The sequence below is a fragment of the Myotis brandtii genome, unplaced genomic scaffold (assembly GCF_000412655.1).
Source record: "Myotis brandtii unplaced genomic scaffold, ASM41265v1 scaffold50, whole genome shotgun sequence".
NCBI classification, from domain to species: Eukaryota; Metazoa; Chordata; class Mammalia; order Chiroptera; family Vespertilionidae; genus Myotis; species Myotis brandtii.
The window spans coordinates 213,317-235,367 of NW_005369061.1; the positions used below are offsets into that span (position 1 = coordinate 213,317).

At 35.3% G+C, this 22,051-nt stretch overlaps 1 protein-coding gene across 1 annotated transcript in view; it reads right to left on the bottom strand.

Moving 5' to 3' along the window:
• The window catches only part of CPD (carboxypeptidase D), a 44,638-nt gene that overhangs the window by 19,854 nt on the left and 2,733 nt on the right, over positions 1-22,051 (bottom strand). Inside the window, exons 2-10 of the mRNA XM_014548232.1 lie at positions 12,035-12,177; positions 11,177-11,346; positions 10,017-10,366; positions 9,381-9,572; positions 7,874-8,041; positions 7,008-7,117; positions 3,408-3,510; positions 2,787-2,929; positions 856-1,025 (exon numbers count right to left, since the gene is read on the bottom strand). Of these exons, the coding sequence (XP_014403718.1) occupies positions 856-1,025; positions 2,787-2,929; positions 3,408-3,510; positions 7,008-7,117; positions 7,874-8,041; positions 9,381-9,572; positions 10,017-10,366; positions 11,177-11,346; positions 12,035-12,177 (1,549 nt within the window). The remainder of the gene's footprint in view (positions 1-855; positions 1,026-2,786; positions 2,930-3,407; positions 3,511-7,007; positions 7,118-7,873; positions 8,042-9,380; positions 9,573-10,016; positions 10,367-11,176; positions 11,347-12,034; positions 12,178-22,051) is intronic.

Consider the following 22,051-nt stretch of genomic DNA (forward strand, 5'->3'; position numbering starts at 1 on the left):
GGTCAAAGGCACAAGGGCACGTACCTTGGTTACAGATTCCCCAACCCTGGTCGGGGCGTGTGTAGGAGGCAACCAATCAATGTGTCTCTCACATAGATGTTTTTCTCTCTCTTTCCTACTAGCTATCTCATTGAAGTAAGGATAGTAAGGGGAGGGGAAAATATCCCTGGTAACATGTACATTTATAAAAACATAAAAAAATGACTAGAAGGTAAAAATTTTAAATTTCAGATTAAATAGGTGTTTCCAGTTCTAAGCTATTTGTAAAGGAGGGGGAAATAAAGAAAATTATTTTTTTAAAGAAAATACAAGTCGTAAGTTCATTTTCTATTTTTTAAGTAAATGTATCTTTATGGAAAGAAAACCTGTAAAAAGATACAAATGGCCTTTTTAAGAGAATTTACAATAAGAGAGAAAATGTTACCGAAGCAATAAGGCATTAAATGTACAATAAAAAATGTTTGTCTATGAAAGAGTATTTATTGGAAATGATAGAAGTATGCAGCAGAACAGGAATATTTTTTCCCAACTAACAGGTACTTCCCAGAATAGTTACTGATAGTGAAGGAAATCACTTACTATGGCTTTACACTTGGAAGGGGGAAGGTGATCTGAGAGGGGGAGGTGATCTGATGTACTGTTCAAGGTGCATACTTTCACAAAATTCCTACATCTGATAGTTTGTATACTCACTCTGCAACCAGAGGAGAGTCAAATGTGTAACCAGCTCTAAACTTGCCAGCGTTAAACCCAAGGTTGCTTAACTCTTTAGGGCTTTCTGGCAATAACCTTCCAGAACGGAATTATGTTTGTCTTATTCCCAAGCGCTCAATTTCAAAGTATTCAGTCACTCACCCTTGAGCAGATGCTGTGATTTTATAAGTCCCTGGAACCAAGAGACGCCAGTAATCTCCAGCTTTGTAAGTAGTCACTGGGTGATTGATTTCAGCAACACTAATGGTGGCATTTAATATACCTCTGCCATCCGTGGCATCTAGGACAAATCCTTTGACACCCTGATGAACCTGGATAAAGTACAAAGACACCAAGATCATTAACTATTATTATTATTTTGGGGGCTCATATCCAAAATAACAGATAGTTAATATTGTAAACATGGGGAACAAAAAGGAATTTGGGAGTTCAGAATAAAGCTAAATGTAAACGCTTATTAAACAAAATATGTTAGTTTCTGAAAGGCTAATTTTTCATAGGCTAGGGTTTGTCTTTATCACAAGGATTATAAAATACGCAGTTTAAACTTTTGCACATCTGACAATTTTAGAATATAAGACATTCTGCAAGAAAACTGACCTGGCTTCTTTAAAAGAAAAATGTTATTTTAAAAAAATAGGACTAGTCTAAAGAGAATAAAAGATGTAATAATCAGCCCTAACTGGTTTGGCTCAGTGGATAGAGCGTCGGCCTGCGATCTGAAAGGTCCCAGGTTTGATTCTGGTCAAGGGCATGTACCTTGGTTGCGGGCACATCCCCAGTTGGGGGTGTGCAGAAAGGCAGCTGATCGATGTTTCTCTCTCATCGATGTTTCTAACTCTCTATCCCTCTCCCTTCCTCTCTGTAAAAAATCAATAAAATATATTTAAAAAAAAAAAAAAAAAGATGTAATAATCAAATGCAATACATGAAACTTGACCTTGGCTCTAAAATATAGCTATAAAAAGATGTTTTATTGACAAGAAGGGGAAATTTAGATAGCATTAGGTAATATTAGGGAATTACTGTTAATTATCTTATATGAGATAATGGCATTTGGGGATGGCATATAGGAGAATATCCTTATTTTTAGAAGATGCATTCTAAAATACTTAGGTGTAAAATTAACAGCTGTAATTTACATTGAAATAGTTCAGCAAAAATGTGTGTGTATAATTTAAATAAAGCAAATACAGCAAAATGTTAAAAATTATTAAATCCAAGTGAAGGAATAAGTGTTTATTGTGTTTGTCATATAACTTTTTTGTATATTCAAAATTTTTTAGAATAAAATGTTTTTAAAAATTAGTATGCAGCCGAAACCGGTTTGGCTCAGTGGATAGAACGTCGGCCTGCGGACTGAAAGGTCCCAGGTTCGATTCCGGTCAAGGGCATGTACCTGGGTTGCGGGCACATCCCCAGTAGGAGATGTGCAGGAGGCAGCTGATCGATGTTTCTCTTTCATCGATGTTTCTAACTGTCTATCTCTCTCCCTTCCTCTCTGTAAAAAATCAATAAAATATATTTAAAAAATTAGTATGCAAACTCAGAGCCTTTATATCATTACACTCAGCAAAAAGAATAAAGCAGAAAGTACTGGCACAAAGTATGTTAAATTATCCTAATAATTAATTAACCATTATTAGCATATTTCTTATAGTCTTTACCTATTGGCCACCATGCATATCAAAACTAAAGGAAAATCATTTCACACTAAACCACTGGCAAAAATAAAAAGAATAAAAGGATTTACCTCACAGCCCATCTTCCTATCACTTGACAAATGCTTACATGTGTATCCAATTAATGCTAGCCTTTTATAAAGACAGGGTAAAAAGTGATCACTAGTCATTAAGAGCAAAAATCACTACATTGTTTAGTCATTTTCAACTCTTTTCCATTCATACAAATTAAACTCATTTCCATCCATGAATTTGCTAGATAAATGTACTAAAACCTGAATAAGCCAAACTGGAATTCAAAAGGGTGTGTTTTTAAAAATCACTGCATGAAAACCACATAAATCTTCTTGTTTTTGGGAGAAATTCCATACTTTGCTCCTGAGTACTCACCTGTTTCATAAATTGGATTAGAGATCTTCGATTCTGTTCCCAAAATTTTGGCAGATCCTTCTCAAACGGGTATTTCACACAACCTAGTTCAATAGTCACTTCAAAGCAATTTGTTTGTAAATAGTTCCAGTCCTGCATACCACCTAAAGGATAAAAAAATTAAAATCAGTCACTCTGAAGAAATTCTAACTAATTCAGATCCCAAAAGGTAAGCAACATTCCCAGTGAAAAACCAAATTCATCTTTTCTCAGCATTGGTTGAAAAGCAATTAATGTTTCATTTGAGAGCTGTTTGATGCTTGTGGTACAGGTAAAACACTTGTACTTTCATGTTCACGAATTCAAGTGCAGCTTACCCTTGTCTTATTAGCATTTCTAAGGCTCTTTGTAATAGTCAGAGGTAAAAATATAACACTTTTATCAAGTTATAGTGCATTATTTTTATTCAATGTGCACCAAATGTAAAAACACTTAAAAAGGTTATTTGAATATTTTAAACTAAACAATATCTTTAAAATAATGAGTCTTTCTCAAAATTAAAAAAATTAGTAACAAGAAGCATTATCCAGGGAAACAGAAAATCCATCAAATTATATGACCTTAATATAAACAAATGTTTACCTGGGACACTATACCAATTAGCTCCATTTGTTATTCCATGAGGAAAGTATTCATTAGGGTATATATTCTTGCAAGGTCTACCTTGAAACATCTGGGAATTTTCCTGAGGGGGGAAAACAGAATGTTTATTTGTATTTCTTTGTATCTGTATCAAAAAAATCACAGGTAGGATAAGGAAAAATAAAAGCAGTTATTTAATAGGGTGTATGTGGGGCTTAAAGATACATAAAGCCAAGGGAAGCAATGAGGCTTTTCAATGCATAGATGTCAATACCATTTAAATTTTTAAAATATATTTCATTATCTATTTTTAATCAAAATTAAATATGCTTTGTAAAAAAATTGGACTTTATTTCTCACTCACAACTATTTATTTTAAACCAACCCAACTACTCTTTTAAAAAAACTAAAAAAACCCCACACCTGTTCATATTCATACTTTCATTTCATGTTTTAAAGAATCTTAAAGTCCAGAAAAGATAATTCACATACAACATGCAGTAAGCAGCTTTCTGACTTTGAGGGGGACTGAGATGGCTCCTCTATGCTTTGACTGCACTCTGTGCAATTACCTTTTCCTGTTAAAACTGGTTACACCTATTGTCTTCTAAAGAAAAGACACTACTCCTCAAAACAGCTGTCTTTAATATATATATATATATATTTAATCCTCATCTGAGGATATGTTTTTATTATTTTTAGAGAGAGAGGAAGGGAGGGAAGAGAAAGAAAAAGAAACATCGATGGGTTGCCTCCTGCATGCCCCCTACTGGGGATTGAGCCCACAACCAATTAAATTGTCTTGGTGCCCTTTGTGAAAAGAAAAAAATCAATTGACCATAAATGTAAGAATTATTTCTGGACTCTCAACTCTATTTCACAGTATCTTAATTACTGTAGTTTTGTAGTAAGTTTAAAATTGGGAAGTAGAAGGCTTTTAACTTTTGTAATTTATTCTTCATTTTGGAGAGCTTTGTCTTTTTCTTCCATTTCTTTTCCAAGTTCTATCAATTCTCCTTTATTTCTTCCTGTTTCTTTTTTTCCTGCTTTCATTTTTCAAATATATGAGCCTACATGGTTTTCCCTATTCTCAGTGTGTATTTGGGTATATTTAATCTGTTTAGAGTATAGACTTAGTTTTCCTTCTGCTTCTTGATTGGTTTTTTTTGGTGGTGGTAAGGTTTCCTCAAGTGGTAAGTTTGAAGTTTCATTTCCTGATTTTCTGTAATAGTTCTCCATTGGTTTTCTTTACTTCAGGTTCATTTTTATGATATTGGGCTGTTTTGCATGATTCCTGGTTAACGGTACCCTTTTCTGTCAATCTAGCAGTCGAGGTACTTTAGTGTGTGTGTTTGTTTTTTTGTTTTTTTGCCTTGGTGTAAGGATGGAGTTGCAAGTCCTCTGATTTTATGATTCTCCTCTATCTTGGTCAACCCTACATTTCCCCCTTTTTCTTTTATATATTTTTTATTTTCACCTTCACTATTCAATTGCCAAAGAGCACGTCTTCATTTCATTTTGCCTTTCTCCCTCAGAAGCTATGAGTGGAAAGATTTCCCTTTAAATTGTGCATATCCTTTTAAATCACACCAGATCTTTTAAGTTGTACTTTGAAATCTCTTCCTTGTATTCCAGTGCTCTCATCTGCCCTGTTACTTTTTTAATATTTTCAGATTTAGGGTGTATTCAATGTTTTGTGGTCATTCCAAATCACCTTTAGTCCTGCCCTTCATTAACTCCTCTCCTCTGACTTCACAGATTCTCTTGGTTTGCTTTTCCTTAAGCCTTGTGGTGGGGCAAAGGTGGGCTGGGCACATGATAATCATGACAGATCACAACCAAGAGAAAGGAGGCTGTGAGTAATGACTGAGGATTTTAATTATCACCTCTCTCATTTACAACAGAAAAAAATAAGGACAATGATATTCTAGAAGAGGCAGGTGTGGTAGGACCAAGTAATTGGGGAGAATATGGGTAAGACACAAATAAATATGAATCTGAATGAAATCACATCATGTTAAAGTTCTACTGTAGTTCAAGGCAAAGTGATTGACTGGGACTAAGAGGAGTAAAGCTGGGATTAGGAGGCTGAAGTAGAGGATAAAGGCTTAGAATCAAATGAGCCAGGGAGTCACGTAGCAAAACATGAAATGTTGCCAAGTAAAAGTGAGTGCTCAGCTGAAGTTAGAGAGCATACATATATAATGTAGTCAATTGCCATGACTGCACGACATTTCTGGACTATACTTGGAATACTGGAATGGAAAAGAGATATGGTGATAATTACTACGGATTGGCAAGGCAGATATGTCAAAAGGGTATAAAACATCCTAAGGTGTGAGAGTACTACTGAAAGGTATGTCAATGGGTCTTGGCTAAGTAGAAAACAAACAAATCAAAGGATTAAAGGCCAAAGAACATTTAAAAAGACTAAGAAACTAGAATTCACAATGAGGGTAAAGAGTGGGATTCTAAGAATAGGCACAGAATGTGACAGGGACATGTGCAAAATCTGACCACATTATTTTTATGATTTTGGTATCCAATTCTCCTCATTATTCCATGCGCATCCCTCTAAAAATGCTGTGCCCAAAATAATAAATGTACTCCCGTTAGAAACTCTGCACACTCTCACAAGGTCTGTATGTAGAGAATGAGCGTGGGAAAGTGGAATGACGGAAGGCTATGGTTAGAGGACACAGAGTTGCAGTAATAGTCTTCATTATCTATAACCAATAAAGTCAGACTATCAGTAGTAAGATCAAAAATTGAAATAAACCTCATTCCAAGTCCCAACTTTTAACATTTTCAAATAACAGTTTTTAAATTAAACACACAAATTAAGCACACAAATTTAACATTTCCGATTGTAAAAGTAATGTGTATTCGCTATAGAAAGTTTAAAAAATATAGAAATTTCTACCGGCTTTCCTTTGTTATATGTTACTATAGACTCTTAAATACCTTAGACAAGGTTGACAATTTTTTTTTCTGTAAAGGGCCAGATAGTGAAAATTCCAGGATTTATAGGCTCTAAAGTATCTGTTGCAACTATTCAAATATGCTCTCTGTTTCTACTGAGATGACCGCAGCATTTTTCTTCTTTCGTCTGTTAATATGGTGAATCAGACTGACTAATTTTCAAATGCTGCAACAGAAAGCAGCCATAGACAAAATGTAAAAGAATGGATGTAGCTGTGTGTCAATAAAACTTGATTTGCAAAAACAGGTGATGGGCTGGATTTGGCCCCAGACTGTAGTTTGTCAAACCCTGCTTTAGACTACTTTGCTAGTTTTATAACTTAAGTACTTATCAAATGAAATAAACTAGTATGCACTATGTTCCAGGTACTGTGCTAAAAACCATAGATGGAAAGACATTATCTGAGCTAAAAGGCTAATAGGGAAAAACATTTAGTATGTTCAAACATTGGGTGGGAAACAGAGGAGAAAAACTAATAAGGTTGCCCAGAAGGAATCATGGAAAGCTTAACCTTCCAAGAAAGCACCCGGCCTGCGTCCTGCAGGACTTTGTTTTCGTGCATTTTTTTAAATGACAGAATTAGTTGTACAGCACGTCATGTATAAGCACAAGCTTACCTTGGAATAAGAAAGTGCTATTTGCTGAAACACAGCATCATCAGGTGATTTACTATATGTTGCGAACCCTTGTTCATCATCATCAAAAGGGTAGTTAACCACCAAAGAACCTGCCAGAGAAAAAAGGAAAATGTATCATGTTATCTGTTTCAAGATAAATCATTAACATAAAGTAAGCTTTTCACAATACTGCCAGAGACAGAAAACCAATACAATTTTCCAAGGCTAATTTAATAGAAATGAAAAAGTTGCTCATTTCCTCAATAGAAAATCAAAGTAATAAATAAAATATTAAATAGCTATGCATGGCACTTAAAGCTTTCTTTCCTTAACTGGAAAGGTATTGGGAATTCACCTCAACTTATAGGTATAATTTACATGTCAGAACTGAAACCAGAAGTATACAGGCTTAATTTAAACAACTTTACTTTTATAATATTATTCAACTTTAGGGAGAAATAGGACTAAACATTTGGATCTGTTAGTGTTTAATTTTTATAAATGATGAATGTTATCAAATTCCCAGTGAGAGGGGTAAATATAAAACACTTGTGAGGGATAAATATAAAGCACTTGAAGAACTGAGAGTGAGAGAAAAATAAAAGGAGAAGAGGAGGGAGAGGGAGAAAGAAGAATTGGTGGGGAGAAAAGAGTATGGGAGGAGCGGGGAGAGAGGAAGGGGCAAAACAGGTAGGAAATTGGCTTAAAAAGTTATGAAAGGGAACTTTATTATTGTCTGCCATAAAAGCAATAACAGGATACCCGTTTTAAGATAGCCTAAGACTTTATTAAATAGATAAAATTTCACCAGGATTTTCAAATGCTCTCATCGAGACTTAATTAGTAGAATATCAAGTTGCTATTACCTCCATGCAGGTTTGCTGACAGTACAAATGGATAGGCCTTCATCCAGCTCATTACAGCAATGGTTTCTGGTTGGGTTGGATCTGTGATCTGAACAAACTGGTCCGGGAAATTTCGGTTCAAGTCAAAGTTGTTGCTGTTGTTTCTGCCAATTACACTTATTGAATCTCCTATATGATAAAGGATTCAAATTTAAGCCATGTTTCACTTACATTTTACACATACTGCTTCAGCTATCTTAACTCAAGGGTAAGTGTGAACACATCAGGCTTCACTATGACCAATCACACTTTAATTAAAATTCACATCTTTTTTACATTATACACTTAAAAAATTCACCTCTTCCAAATCTTTTGAGCAGAGAGGTAAATCATTTTCTTTTCACTTCTGCCCTCTGGTCATACTTTGAGGGGAAAAACATCCAACTATACACATTATATTAAAGTATTGCTCAACTGTCAACAATCCACATATAATGACATGATCACAATGTTGAGTGGGCATGACTGATCCCAGAGGGACTCTATTGTGCAGGTATACAGGTCACTAAAACAGCACAAAGAAACAGACCATTTGAAAATAAGAAAATTGTGGATCACATTAAAGTAATCACAAAAAGGTAAAGTTAGCCAAGGATGTAGTTGGAAGTTTAACTGAGGGGGGAGAAAGGGTTACACTTAAGCTTACGCCATTTTATTATGGGATGGGAGCCCTATTATTGTTGTTATAATGAGAAAACAATGTAAGTGCATAAAGACGACATACTGGAGGGCTTACTAGTAGGAAGTAGTTCCACTCCACCTTTCGGTATGTCTCAAGGGAGGAGTGTGAGAGGAATTGGTGAAGCTACAAAGGATGAGGTCCTTAGGGAGGGAATTTGAAATATCCATATATGAGAACCTGGTCATTCAATAGCTGATTCAGTGTTCACTCAGTGAGAGCACTAAATCATGTGGCTGCATATTCATATCGCGGTACCTATGCTACGCACTGGTATCATTGCCTGGAAGGAACCACAGCTTGGGAGAGATGGATTCTCACTCTCCTAGTGTTCTGCATAAGGTGGCCTGTGTAAGAAGTTGCTCTCCAGGCCCCAGGAGAGATGGGCTAGCCCAGAGGAGGCAAAGGAATGGGAAATTAATAACTTAGCAGATTTAGAACATGCATGGGAAGTAGAACTTGGACTCAAAAGATATTTGGTTTAAGTTTTCACTTATGAGATAAAATTCCTGAAATAATTAAATGAAAATCAGTGTTAAAATGGAACAATTTGTAAAAATCTTGACTATTTTTAGTAAGTAAGAGAAATTATCAAAGTAAAGAACTCCATTAAATACAAACTTGATCACATTATTGTTGAATGAACTGGTCTTACAAGAATACAAAAGCTGGAACCAATTATGAAGAAATTCGAGGAAAACAACTAGTTCAAATTCTCTTCTACCTCCAAATAATCATACCATATGATAACAAAAAAAGATTAAACATTAATAAACAGTTATTCTTTACCTTCCTGAGCCTTTTCATACCCATCAGGATTCATGGATGGCATAAGGTGAATTCTAGTGCTACGAACCAAATCTGTAACTTCAGGGTCTGTTCCAAAGTTCTTACAAAGGTATTCGATGAGGTTCAATAGCAGTTCTCGTCCAACCACTTCATTTCCATGCATGTTTCCAATGTACTTAAATTCTGGTTCACCTGAAAACAAAGTAATTATATAGAAGACTTTTTCCCTTTCCATTTATGATGAACTCTCTTTACTTTTCCCCCAACATATGCAAAGACACTGAACCAAAAATTTAAGAAAAGATATATCTTTCAATAGAAGCAGGAAAAAGCATCTTATAAAGCAGCTTCCTTACTAATATATCTGTCTAAGCAGTCTCAGAGCATGTATATATGCCATATACTATGAAAATAAAAACACCATTAGCAGAAAGAATATAATCTATGCAGTATCTTAAATATTGTATCTAATAGGGGTTATTAAATGAATTTTCTTCTTTTCTGGCAAGATTGGTTACATTTTCTTTGTTCCAGTTACACATACCATAGGTGACCTTTCAGACAAAACATAGCAATATTGTAGTACATAGATCTGAGAGGCACGACTAAAATTATGTGTAAGACCACACTACTTACCTGGTTCATGGATACCGGGATTATCAGATATCTCCATTACATAAAGTTCTCTTGACTCTACTGATTTTCCCAATGAATAGAGCCGGGTGATGTTAGGATATTCATTGGCAAACCTTCTCAAGAAGATTTCCATGTCAGGGAAATGGTGGTGGCGGAAGTCCTTTGGCTGAATTGGCTGGTGGGAGGATTGTGTTCCAGGCAAAGGATTAAGTATAGTGACTGTGCTCACAGTTATTACAGCCTCTGTTGTGTCAAGGATTACTGAGGTCACAGTTGGCCCCAGGGAAAAATTCACCTTTGTAGCTGGTCCTTCTTTCACTATTATATTATTAATAGTCAGTGGCATATACCTGAAAAAAAATATTTGAAAAAGTAGATGGCTTGTAGTTAAATTAACACACACACTGCTTTAACATTATAAAAGCACAATACTCACCATACTCTAGCACTTAGTGGTCTATCAAAACTCAACTAAATAAACATAAATGTGTAAATTCAAGACTTTTAGGATATTATTACGTCCTTAAAGAACTATTTCTCTTACCATCTTCTAGGTTCCAGATTAGAATGCTTACAAGAAAGCACTTTAAAGGAGAGAACTGAAAGATGGAGTTCATTAATCCACTGTCACCATTGCTATAATACTCAAAGGAGGGATAAATTATCCAATTCTTTGCAATGCCTTATTAAACTGACACTCCAACTATTCCAAATGTTAAAAATTAAATTAAAGATTATCAATTAAATCTTTAGCAAACTGATCTTACAGGAAGGTTTCTAGGGAAGGTGAGAAACCACTCATTTCATATATTGGAAAGATAATGATAAAGACAGCTCTCAAAACGCCTTTTACAAAGCTCAGAGTTTCTGATACCCTGGTATTCAATTGCCTTGAAGCAACGCTTTTCAGAGCTGACCATCTTTTTAAGCTTTTAAAACTGTCCTTCCTCTCAATTTTACAATTATGCCTCCTATTCAGTTGTACTATTAGGCTATGTGACAAAAGACTCCACAATAGTATTTTCTCATTATAAAAGGAGGAGAATCAAAAAACAAGGAAAAGATAACAGCCAGATACATTAAATAATATTTCCTAGACTATATTTCTGTCTTAGATATAAACAAAGGTTTGATATTTAGAGTCTAATTTAAATTCTTACCCAGTTAAAACTGCTGTAATGTTGTAAGTTCCAGGAACAAGTAATCTGTGGAAATCACCAAATGTCCCTGTTGTGATATTATGATTAATACCAGCTACGGAGATGGTTGCGTTCTCTAAGCCAGATCCCGTTACTGAGTCTTTAACAAATCCTGTAACTCCAATGTGGACCTAAAAAACAAGAATCAAAGCAGACTGCTCAGAGGCAATCAATTTGGAAGGTAAGAAAATATAACCTTTCTGTGTTGACACAGAATTCCTAAAAAAATAAGGCGACTCCTCTATCTCGCTGAAATACTTTTTAATCCCTCCAAGTTAAATAAACTACAGACAAAAATATTAAATCCTTAAATTTAAGTCATATGTGTCTGAAATCTACATTGGTAATGTGCTTTTGAAATTTCCTCTCCTCAAAGCCAGACTTCCAATTTTCTCAACAAGGCATAAGTGATAATTTCTGTTATATCCAATAGTGTATTAGCCTGTCTGATGCTTAAATTAAACTTATGTTCATGGTGCATATAGTGGTAAAGGTCCTCTAGCAAGTATGATCACATGACATTGTAAAAACCTGGTAGTACAAAGTTGGCTATTATTTCAGTTTGCCAAAGCGTTTAAGACAGTTAAAGAAAGCTCTCAGGAGGAAAAGAGCTGGGGGAGAGGGCAAGGAGGTACAACTAGAATATGTTCTAATAAAGTCTAACATAATAGTTTTTAAAGAGAATCTACCATTTTAAATAATAAAAACAGATGAAGGGTATCTAGTATAGATTGTTATTCATATGCAACTGAATTCCCCCTTACTCAATCCATTATTTCCATACCCCAACCTTCCAAACCTTCCAGTCACTACTTTTACCTTTTCAATCAATGTGATCAAAGACTCACGATTGTTCTCCCATTCTTGTTGAAGCTGCGAAGCAGGTGGGTACTTGCAACAAGACAGTTCCAATGTGATCTCAAAACAGTTGGCCCATATGTAATTATAATCCTGCATACCACCTGCAACAAGAAGGAGAAGGTAAGTTTACTCTCAGGATTCTACTCTCAAAAAGACCAAAGAAATTAAATCTGCCATCTCTGCATGTATACATTTTCTTTTCATTAAATTGTTTGAAACTGGAGACGGTTCTTGAATTACTGAGGAGATTAAGGAAGGAAGGTTAAAGACATATACATTGAAAATGAATATACATAAAGAAAATATATCTGATTGATAGGATAAACAGTTATGAATAACATGAACATATCAGTTAATAACAATAGCAATCATGATAACAACTCTACATGCTAGACATATTCTACAAGCTTCATCTTTACAACTAGAAGAGGTAGTTATTACTCTTTCACCCATTTTACAGATGTGAGGCACAGCGAGGTTAAAATTTTTGACAGAAAGAACATGAAGGATCAATGCGATCTTAAAGTTGTCAAGGACATTCATGCCAAAGCGTTATTAAGTGCCTACTATTCTAACTGTACTTCCCTTATCAAGTTGGCACAAGAAAAAAAAAGGCTGTATATATAGGGTGGTGCAGCTATACAAATTGGGGCATTAAAAAAACCAAGACATAACAAACCCTTTCAAAATGTGTTTAATGGAAGAGGGAAGCAAATAGGGGAATAAGCACTCACAGTCAGGCACCTTCACTATCTCTACACCTTTGTAAGCCCACACATTCATTCTGTAGAAAGTCTATGGATTACCTTATCATTCCTGAGTTTGATTCCCACCCAGGTTGGGGGTTGTTTCTTGTTGGGGTGCATGCAGGAGGCAACTGATTGATATTTCTCTCTCTCTTTCTCTCTTCCCTCGTCCCCCACCCCACCTTCCTCTCTCTCCCAAAATCAATAAAAGCATTTCTTTGGGTGAAGATTAAAAAAATCATTTGATTTTTTAAAAATACACTTTATTTTAGGGCAATTTTAGGTTCACAGGAAAACTGAGGTAGAAGATACAGAGATTTCCCATATACCCCTGCTCCCACACATGCATAGTCTCCATTACCTACCCCCTAACCCACCAGAAGGTGCATTTGTTACAACCGATAAACCTACATCAATACATCATTACTACATTAGGGTTCACTCTTGTTGGACAAATGTATAATGCCATATTTCCCATGTATTCTGGGAAGAGAAAGTCTATTGATATCGCCACATAGATGCATTCTAGTATCATACAGAGTAGTTTCACTGTCCTAAAAATCCTGTGCTCTGCCTATTCATCCCTTCCTCCCCGCTAACCCTTGCCAACCACTGATCTTTTTGCTATCTCCATATGGTTTTGCCTTTTCCAGAATGTCATATAGCTGGAATCATACACGATGTAGCCTTTTCACATTGTTTTCTTTCATTTAGTAATAGGTATTTAAGGTTTCTCCATGTCTTTTTATAGCTTAATCGCTCATTTCTTTTAGTGCTGAATACTATGCCATTGTTTGTCTGTACCACAGTTTGTTTATTCATTCACTTACAGAAAGTCATCTTGGTTGGTTCCACGTTTTGGCAATTATGAATAAAGTTGCTATAAACATCTGTGTGCAGGTTTTCGTGTGGATGTTTTCAACTCCTTTGGGTAAATAAATTCCAAGGGACTCAATTTGAATGTATTAAATTTGAGGTGCCCATTAAGCATCTATGTGAGATATCAAATAGACATTCTCTTCCCAGAATATATGCAGATTTATAACCACCACAAGCTCTGTAACCATTTTTTCTTATAAAATAAGGTATCCATCTTTGGGCCTTCTCTTATCTTCTAGTTACTAGTATCTTGCACTCACTTTGGGTCTCACAGGAAACCGGTGAGATGCTGAGTTTCATATCCCTACCCAGTCATATTTAGTCATTAAGTGATGCTAGTCACTTTTAGTCATAGTTGACCTACAATTAATTATCTTTGCTAACTCTAACTTGTATGCATACATATGGACATATACATGCTATTCATTATACATATTTATTACTCTTTTCCAATTTTTATTATGATATTAATCACAGTACAATGGTCACTGTGTGTCAGACATTATACTAAGATTATAGAGATTTATAAATAAGAAACATACTTTCATTCAGAGTTTTGAGTCTTAGTGAGGAAGCAGAACACAGAACACATAAAAATAACAATTTCAGAGCAATGCAAGTGTGAACTAATCTAAGTTTTTTGCATAGGTAAAACTTAATTGCTGTGCTAAATTGCAAAAATGGTCAAACTCACATTTTTTAATTATGCCTGAGGCAGTGAAGTAGACGACTTATAACACTATAATCACCAGGTTTGAGTTTTATTATTCTTTTATCTGTCCCTTAATTGTTTAACTTCAGTAGCAATTTAAGAAATAATAGCTAAGAGCAAGAAGACTAAGTTTACAGTAATAGTGTTATGTAATCAGCTTTCTAGAGTAACTTCAGTAGGACTGTAACTAGCCAGCTCCAATCAACGACTCAAATATATTCCCAGTATAGGGGGTAGGGAAGGACAGAGTTTGTTTTTTAATGTAGTTTCCAAAAGAGGAAATTACATTCAGTGGTTACTAGTCCCAAAGATCACACACTGTTTTCCAAAGTGGCTGTGCTGTTTCACATTCCCACCAGCATTGTATGAATGTTCCAGTTGCTCTGCAACTCACCCAATAAGATGGTCAAGCAACTGATCAGCTCTTTCAATTTTAAGTATACCAGTGGGTGTGTAGTGGTATCTCATAGTGATTTTAATTTGTAATCCCTTGTTAACTAATGATATTGTACATCCTTTCATGCGTTTATTTATCATATATTTTGGAAGACCTTGGAAACCACAGACCATAGTGAGATTATAGAGAGCAGGGGGCTCAAAAAAGGGATCCCATGAAGTTTTCTATGAGCTCATGGGCTCAACCCTGAAATGTACATGTGGGTCTGACTCTAAACAGCATACCAAAAGCACTGAAGTAAAGTACAGACCACTGCCCATGTCCCAGACTGGTCCCTGGGTGGTACTCACACAGGCAGATCTGAATAGACAGTGCAAAGGCTTTGAAAACTGAGCTGATACTAGAATCACAGCCCATAGAAGGTGAATCAAAACTTGCAAAACCTAACTGGGCCATTCACTGCTGGGACAAATTAACAAAAAATTACTATTTCTGTAATACTTAAACCAGGCTCAGATCTTATAAGATTCACAATGTCCAGGATATGATCCAAAATTATTTGACATTCAAAGAACCATGAAAATGTCAACAACTCACAAGGAAAAAATAATCAATAGATACCAACCCCAAGATGACGCAAATGTTGGAATTATCAGATTAATCTTAAAGCAAGTATGATAGTCATGCTCTAAGGAAGAGTAAACATTCTTTTTTTTTCTTTCTTTTTTTTTAATCCTTACCCTAGGATATTTTTCCATTGATTTTTAGAGAGAGTGGAAGAGAGAGGAAATGTCGATGTGAGAGAAACACATCAATTGGTTGCCTCCTGCAGGAACCCTGACCAGGGCCCGGGCTGGGGAGGAGCCTGCAACCCAGGTACGTGCCCTTGACCAAAATGCAACCTAGGACTCTTCAGTCCACAGCCAACACTCTAGGCACTGAGCCTTACCAGCTAGGGCGCAGAGTAAACATTCTTGAAATGAAATAAAAGAAACAGAAGACATAAAAAAAAATAGAAATTTCATATTTTTTCTTTATTTTGTTTTCCCCATAACCACTTATCCCCCCATACTCTCTTCCACCTCCATCCAGCCCCCTTCCCCTTGAAATCATGACAACTATAATTACCAAAATTTTAAAATTTACTTGATGAGTTCAATAGAGGAATGGAAATGACCAGCGGAGTGAGTTAACTTGAAGATAGATAAATAGAAATTACCCAGTTAGAACAAAGAAAAAGAAATTAAAAAGAAAACAAAAGGAGTTTTAAGGATAACACCAAAAGGTCTAACATTCTTATCATTAATCTTGGAAGGAGAGAAAAAAGTGTGACATGGTGAAAAAAAATGTTGAAGAAATAATAGCAGAAAATTCCCCAAATTTGGCAAAAGACATAAACTTACATTTCAAGTAACTCAGCAAATCCCAAACCAGATAAACTCAAAGAAATTCATGCCTAGATATTCACAATCAGACTGCTGAAAACTAAAGATAAAGGGAAAAAATCTTTAAAAGTAGGGAACAACAATTCAAATGATGGTCAATTTCTCCTCAGAGGCCATGGAGGCCAGAAGGCACAAAATGTTTTTTTATTAAAAAGAAAAGAAAAATAATCAGAATCGTCAAGCCAGAACCTGGAGTTTTATATTCAGTGAAAATATCCTTCAGAGAATTCAGGCAAAAAGACATTCTCAGTGAAGGAAAACAAGAATCTGCCACAAGCAGACTTGCTTTAAAAGAAATGCTAAAGAACATTCTTCAGGCAGAAGAGAAACGATACCAGAGAAAAACTTGGAATGTCAATGATAAAGAAAACAAATGGTAGCCCCAGACAGGTGGCTCAGTTGGTTGGAGCATCATCTATACACCTAAAGATCTCAAGTTTGATTCCCACCCAGGTTGGGGGTTGTTTCTTGTCGGGGTGCATGAAGGCAACTGACTGATATTTCTCTCTCTTTCTCTTTCTCTTCCCTCTCTCCCCCCCCCCCCCATCTCTCTCTCAAAATAAAAGCATATCCTTGGGTGAAGATTGAAAAAAAGAAAAAGAAAAGAAAACCACTGATTTAGACTATATCCTATATTCACAGGAGGAGTTGACAAAAAAGAAAAAAAGACAAAAGGTATGAAATTTGCTTTTAAACCTGCCTACTTATCCAGAGTTTTCTATGCTCAGAAAAATTAAATACAATGTACTATGAAACCTATAATGCTTTCATTCTTTTATCAATGTCAAAGAACAAGGCTAAAAGTTGTTACCCATTAGGAATCTGTCCAGTACTATAACAAACTGTGATCAATACTAATTGTTGATCTGATTAAAAGATCTTCTCATACCCATTAATCTGTTTCAATCCATTTGTCTCACAATTAGTCTCCACAGGCTTTAAGATACCCAATTCCTCTTTATCTTGAAGCAGTCCCCATTACTGTTGTTACTACAGAGAGATCTAGCGTTTGGGGTGGGGGGTGTGTAGCCCTTAAATACATTCAACCCTTCATTCAAAGTTGGGGCACTAATGATTCACACTCACGTTTCAAGCAGAAAAGCCAATTGAAAAAGTATAGTCAACACTTCAGTGTTAAGAAAAACACAGCAAGTTTTTCTTTAACTTGCCTCAGGAGGCCAACTATAATGTATCAAACTGTATTACACAAGAATTGTATAAATCTTTTAGAAAAAAACCCTGCAATATATTTTTTTTATTAGGAGAAGGATTTTAGAGTGTAGAAATATAGATAGGCAATTTCCACTCTATATTTAAATTTGAAGCTTATTGTTATTTCTTAAATAAAACTACTTCAACAGATAGTGAGAAGTTCTCCCAACTTTGAGTTTGTGAATAATTTATTTATAGATATTGAGTTATTAAGTGATGGTTTTGTAATCCTTAAGATATTTTTTAAAAGCTAATTAGCATGATCATAAAAATTATTAAGTGTAACATCTGGGTCAAATGAATGGAAAAAACAAATGTTGCCCTTGAAAAAAAAAATTCCCCATATTCTTGGTCTTTAAATTCAACTTCATTTTGACCAACTGTTAACTGAATTTGGTCTTTGTATTTAGAAACTTATCTTATGAAAATCTACTTCCTTCACCACTCCCACTGAATATATATTTGCTAGTGATATGATTCTACAAAGTTAAACTAAGTTACAGTCCTGCATCTGTTTGCAGTTTTATCTAACTAAGTCAACAGTCTCTCACACACAGCTTTTTGAACAGAATTTTCCTTTTTTTACTAAAAAAAAAAAGTACTCTCCCAGCTCTCTACAACCTGAGTTAAATAGAAAAAAAAAGGGGGTGGGGGGAGAGAAAGCACATCTAATTTTAGACATCAGATCTGAAGATTTAGGGGCCAAATCCTAAAATCCTTTTTAGTGTTTGGTTCTCAATCTTTCATATAAGTCTTACTTTCATGTAAGTCTTAAGATCACATTACCAAATACACAACTGCGCTGCTCCTAGAGGTCAGATTTTATATTAGGCTATATTTCAGTTTATTAAAGCAAATATTCTGTTTGGTATTGTTTTACCTTTTTGTTTTCCTTATAAATTAGGTGGCACTCAGATTAAAAAAAAAGAAAAAGGAAGAATGAGGTCCAATCAGCTCCTTAATGTATAAGATCAGACAAGACCAAATGCACTTTATTAATGCACATTTGCTTATCAATAGTATTCTTAAAACATGAACAACTGGCTGAGAATATCTGAACTATCACCATTCTCTTTAAAAAATATTTTTATTGACTGTTAGAGAGAGAGAAAGGGAGAGGGAGAGAGAGACATAAACATTGATGTGAGAGTGAAACATCAATAGGCTGCCTCCTGCACACCCCCCATTAGGAACTGAGACTGAAACCCAAGCATGTGCCTGACTGAGAATTGAACAGGCAACACTTTGGGGTACAGGACAACATCCAACCAACTGAGCCACACCAGCCAGGGCTGAACTATCAGCATATTCATTTCTCTCTCTCTCTCTCTCGCTCTCTCTCTCTCTCTGTCTCTCTCTCTCTCTTTAGATCAGCATTCTTTAAAGAAAAGATCCCAGTATGAAATGCCAGAAGTGCATTCACTTTGGAGGTGAAAAAGCACCCATTTGTATTTGTGTGTGTGTGTGTGTAAGTGTATGTATGTGTGTGGATATATACATACATACATTCATATGTATGTGTGTGTGTGTGTGTGTGTGTGTGTGTGTGTATATATATATATATATATATATATAGTCTTAGATAGATAGATAGTCATGTGCTATTTAATGATGGGTATACATTCTGAGAGATGCGTTGTCAGGTGATTTTATTGTACAAACATCATAGGGTGTACTTACACAAACCTAGATGGTCTAGCCTACTACACACCTAGGCTATGTGATACAGCCTATTGCTCCTAGGCTAAAAACCTGTACAACATGTTACAATACAAAACAGCACGAGATTAAACCAAGCACAAGAGAAAATGATGCAATCAAGAAATTTAATAAACACCAGATGTATGAGGCTGCTGGTGTTTTACAGGGCATACTGTTTTACAGCAAACTTTTTTCTTATAAGTAGAAAGAGTACACTCTAAAATAATGTTAAAAAGGTAAAGAACCACCTCGGTTGCTCAAACTTAATTCATTCCAGAAGGCTGTTCGAAAAGCGATTTGTCAGAAAACGGAATCAACCCTGGCAATGAAGGTGAGATGGGGCCAGGACACCTCACATCCACTACTAATATGCTGTCTGATCCATAAGAGCAGGAATTGTTTCTGTTCTGCTCCCACTGTACCCCCATCACCTAGTAAAGTATATAGGACATGGCAGGCACTCAGTAAATAGTTGCTAAGTAAATATTGCACAAGTTAGTAAAAAAAAATATTTCCTCTCTGAGCCCTTGATTTCCTATAATGCAAAAGGGTTGGACTAGAACAATACATTCACTTTAAGCTCTACAAGTCATACTTCGGTAAACTATAATTTCTAAATACACCACATAAAGCATCAGTAAAATTACTCCAAGACATCCGGGTCTGAAAACAGCCTAGTCACAAGGTTTCATAATATCTTACATCATCTTACTTATGCAGTCCCACATAAGATAAACAATGAATTTGCCCTGTTGAATATAATGAAACAGCTCAAAATTGCTAGGGCAGGGAGAGATAAAAACTAGCTATTGTAGCAATAATATAACATAAAATATGTCTGACCAATCAGCTAAAAAGGGAGAGAAGTTGGTGCTCTTAAAAACAATAAAAATAGAAGCATCAAAATTTAACTTGTTCAGATGTTTGCAGAATGAGAAAAATCTGTTAGCTGATTTAAGAAAATAATCTTACTGTGAAGACAGAACACTTATTTTTTAAAATAGTATAACATAGATTTATCTCCCATAATCAATTGTTAATTAAAAATTACTTCCTAACCTTTTACAACTTTCTCCAAAAAGGAGAAATAAATTATTTTTATCCCATTATTTTAAATAATATCTCAAATAACAGAGCAGCACCTTAACTATATCATAAAACCACTAGTTCATGAAGTCAGGTTTTATTAAATATATTTGCTGAAGACTGAAATGGAATTAAAGCATGTCCCTTATCTATAAAAAATTTAAGTGGTTTTCAAATCACCCCTAATCATTATCGGCAGAAAGTTTTACTTCTAAATATTTCAAACCTCTTTGTGGAAGCTTGTTATATACAGGGTGGGGCAAAGGTATGGTGATAATTGTGAATACATGAAACAGAGTTTATTCTTGTATTATTATTTATTATATTATTTTCCATACGAATAATTGTAAGCCTACTTTTGCCCCACTCTGTATAAGAAACATTGGAATCAGAAAACTCTAGAAAGTATGGAGTCCGCACACATAGAGCCCAATCTGGGTACACATGGCTTGACATAAAAAGTCAGAGAGTAATTCAAGTTTAAGTAAAGGCACATGAAGAGAAATGTCATAAGTTACTTTATAATGTGACTAACTGCCAATAAAAACAAAAGGAAGACCGAAGGCATTTCATCATGGGCAAATTCTAAGAAGAGAAAAAGTTTATACTGATGACATTTTCATGGGATGGCATGTTCTTTCTGGTTACTCTTAATTAAACAGTCTAAGCCTGTGTATTAAAAACAAAAAAGGTTATTATTCAAAGGATACCAAAACCCTAAAATCAACAGTAGCTGTTTTTATAACATTTAAAAGAAAAGGTACACAATCCAAACTTACTTTAACAATTCTTTTAAATATAGCATTCTGGAAGCCTTGTACATTGCTGTTGGGAATATAAAATGGTGCAGCCAATGTGGTAAACAGTTTGGTGATTCCTTAAAAGCTAACCATAGAATTACCATATGCCCTAGCAATTCAACTCCTGAGTATATACCCAAAATGTTTAAAAACAAGGACTCAAACAGATACTTGTACACCAACGTTCACAGCAGCATTATCCACAGTAGCCAAAAGGTGGGAACAACTCTGTGCCCATCAACAGATGAATGGATGAAGGAGATGTATACATATACAAACAATGGGATATTTCTCAGTTGCAAAAAGGAATGAAGTTCTGATACATGCTACAAAATGGATGAACCTTAAAAACATGCTAAATGAATGAAGTGAGCCAGATGCAGGACGAATATACGATTCCAGTTACATGAAATATCTAGAATAGGCAAATTTATAGAGATAGAAAGATTAGAAGTTACCAGTATATAAATGTCTAATCACTATATCATACACCTGAAACTAATAAACATTGTATGTCAACTATAAACTGAACAATTAAAAACAATTACCAGGGGCTGGGGAGGAGAAGAAAATAGGGACTTAATGCTTAATAGTTACAGAGTTTCTGTTTGGGGTTGATGAAAAGATTTTATAAATAGACAGTGGTGATACAGTTGTACAATACAACACTGAGTAAATTAATGCCACTTAATTCTACATTTAAAGATGGTAGAAATGGCAAACTTTATGATTGACATATCTACATATCAGTATCTATGTATACACCACCACATTTTTTTAAAAAGCAACAGCATTCCATGGTTACCACATAGATTAAAATGTAAAAGTTACTGCCTTTATATAAAACTAGAGGCCCGGTGCACAAAAATTTGTGCACTCGGGGGGGGGGGAGGGGGGTCCCCCAGTCCGGCCTGTGCCCTCTCGCAGTCTGGGACCCCTTGGGAGATAACGACCTGCTGGCTTAGGCCTGCTCTCGGGTGGCAGAGGGCAGGCCCAA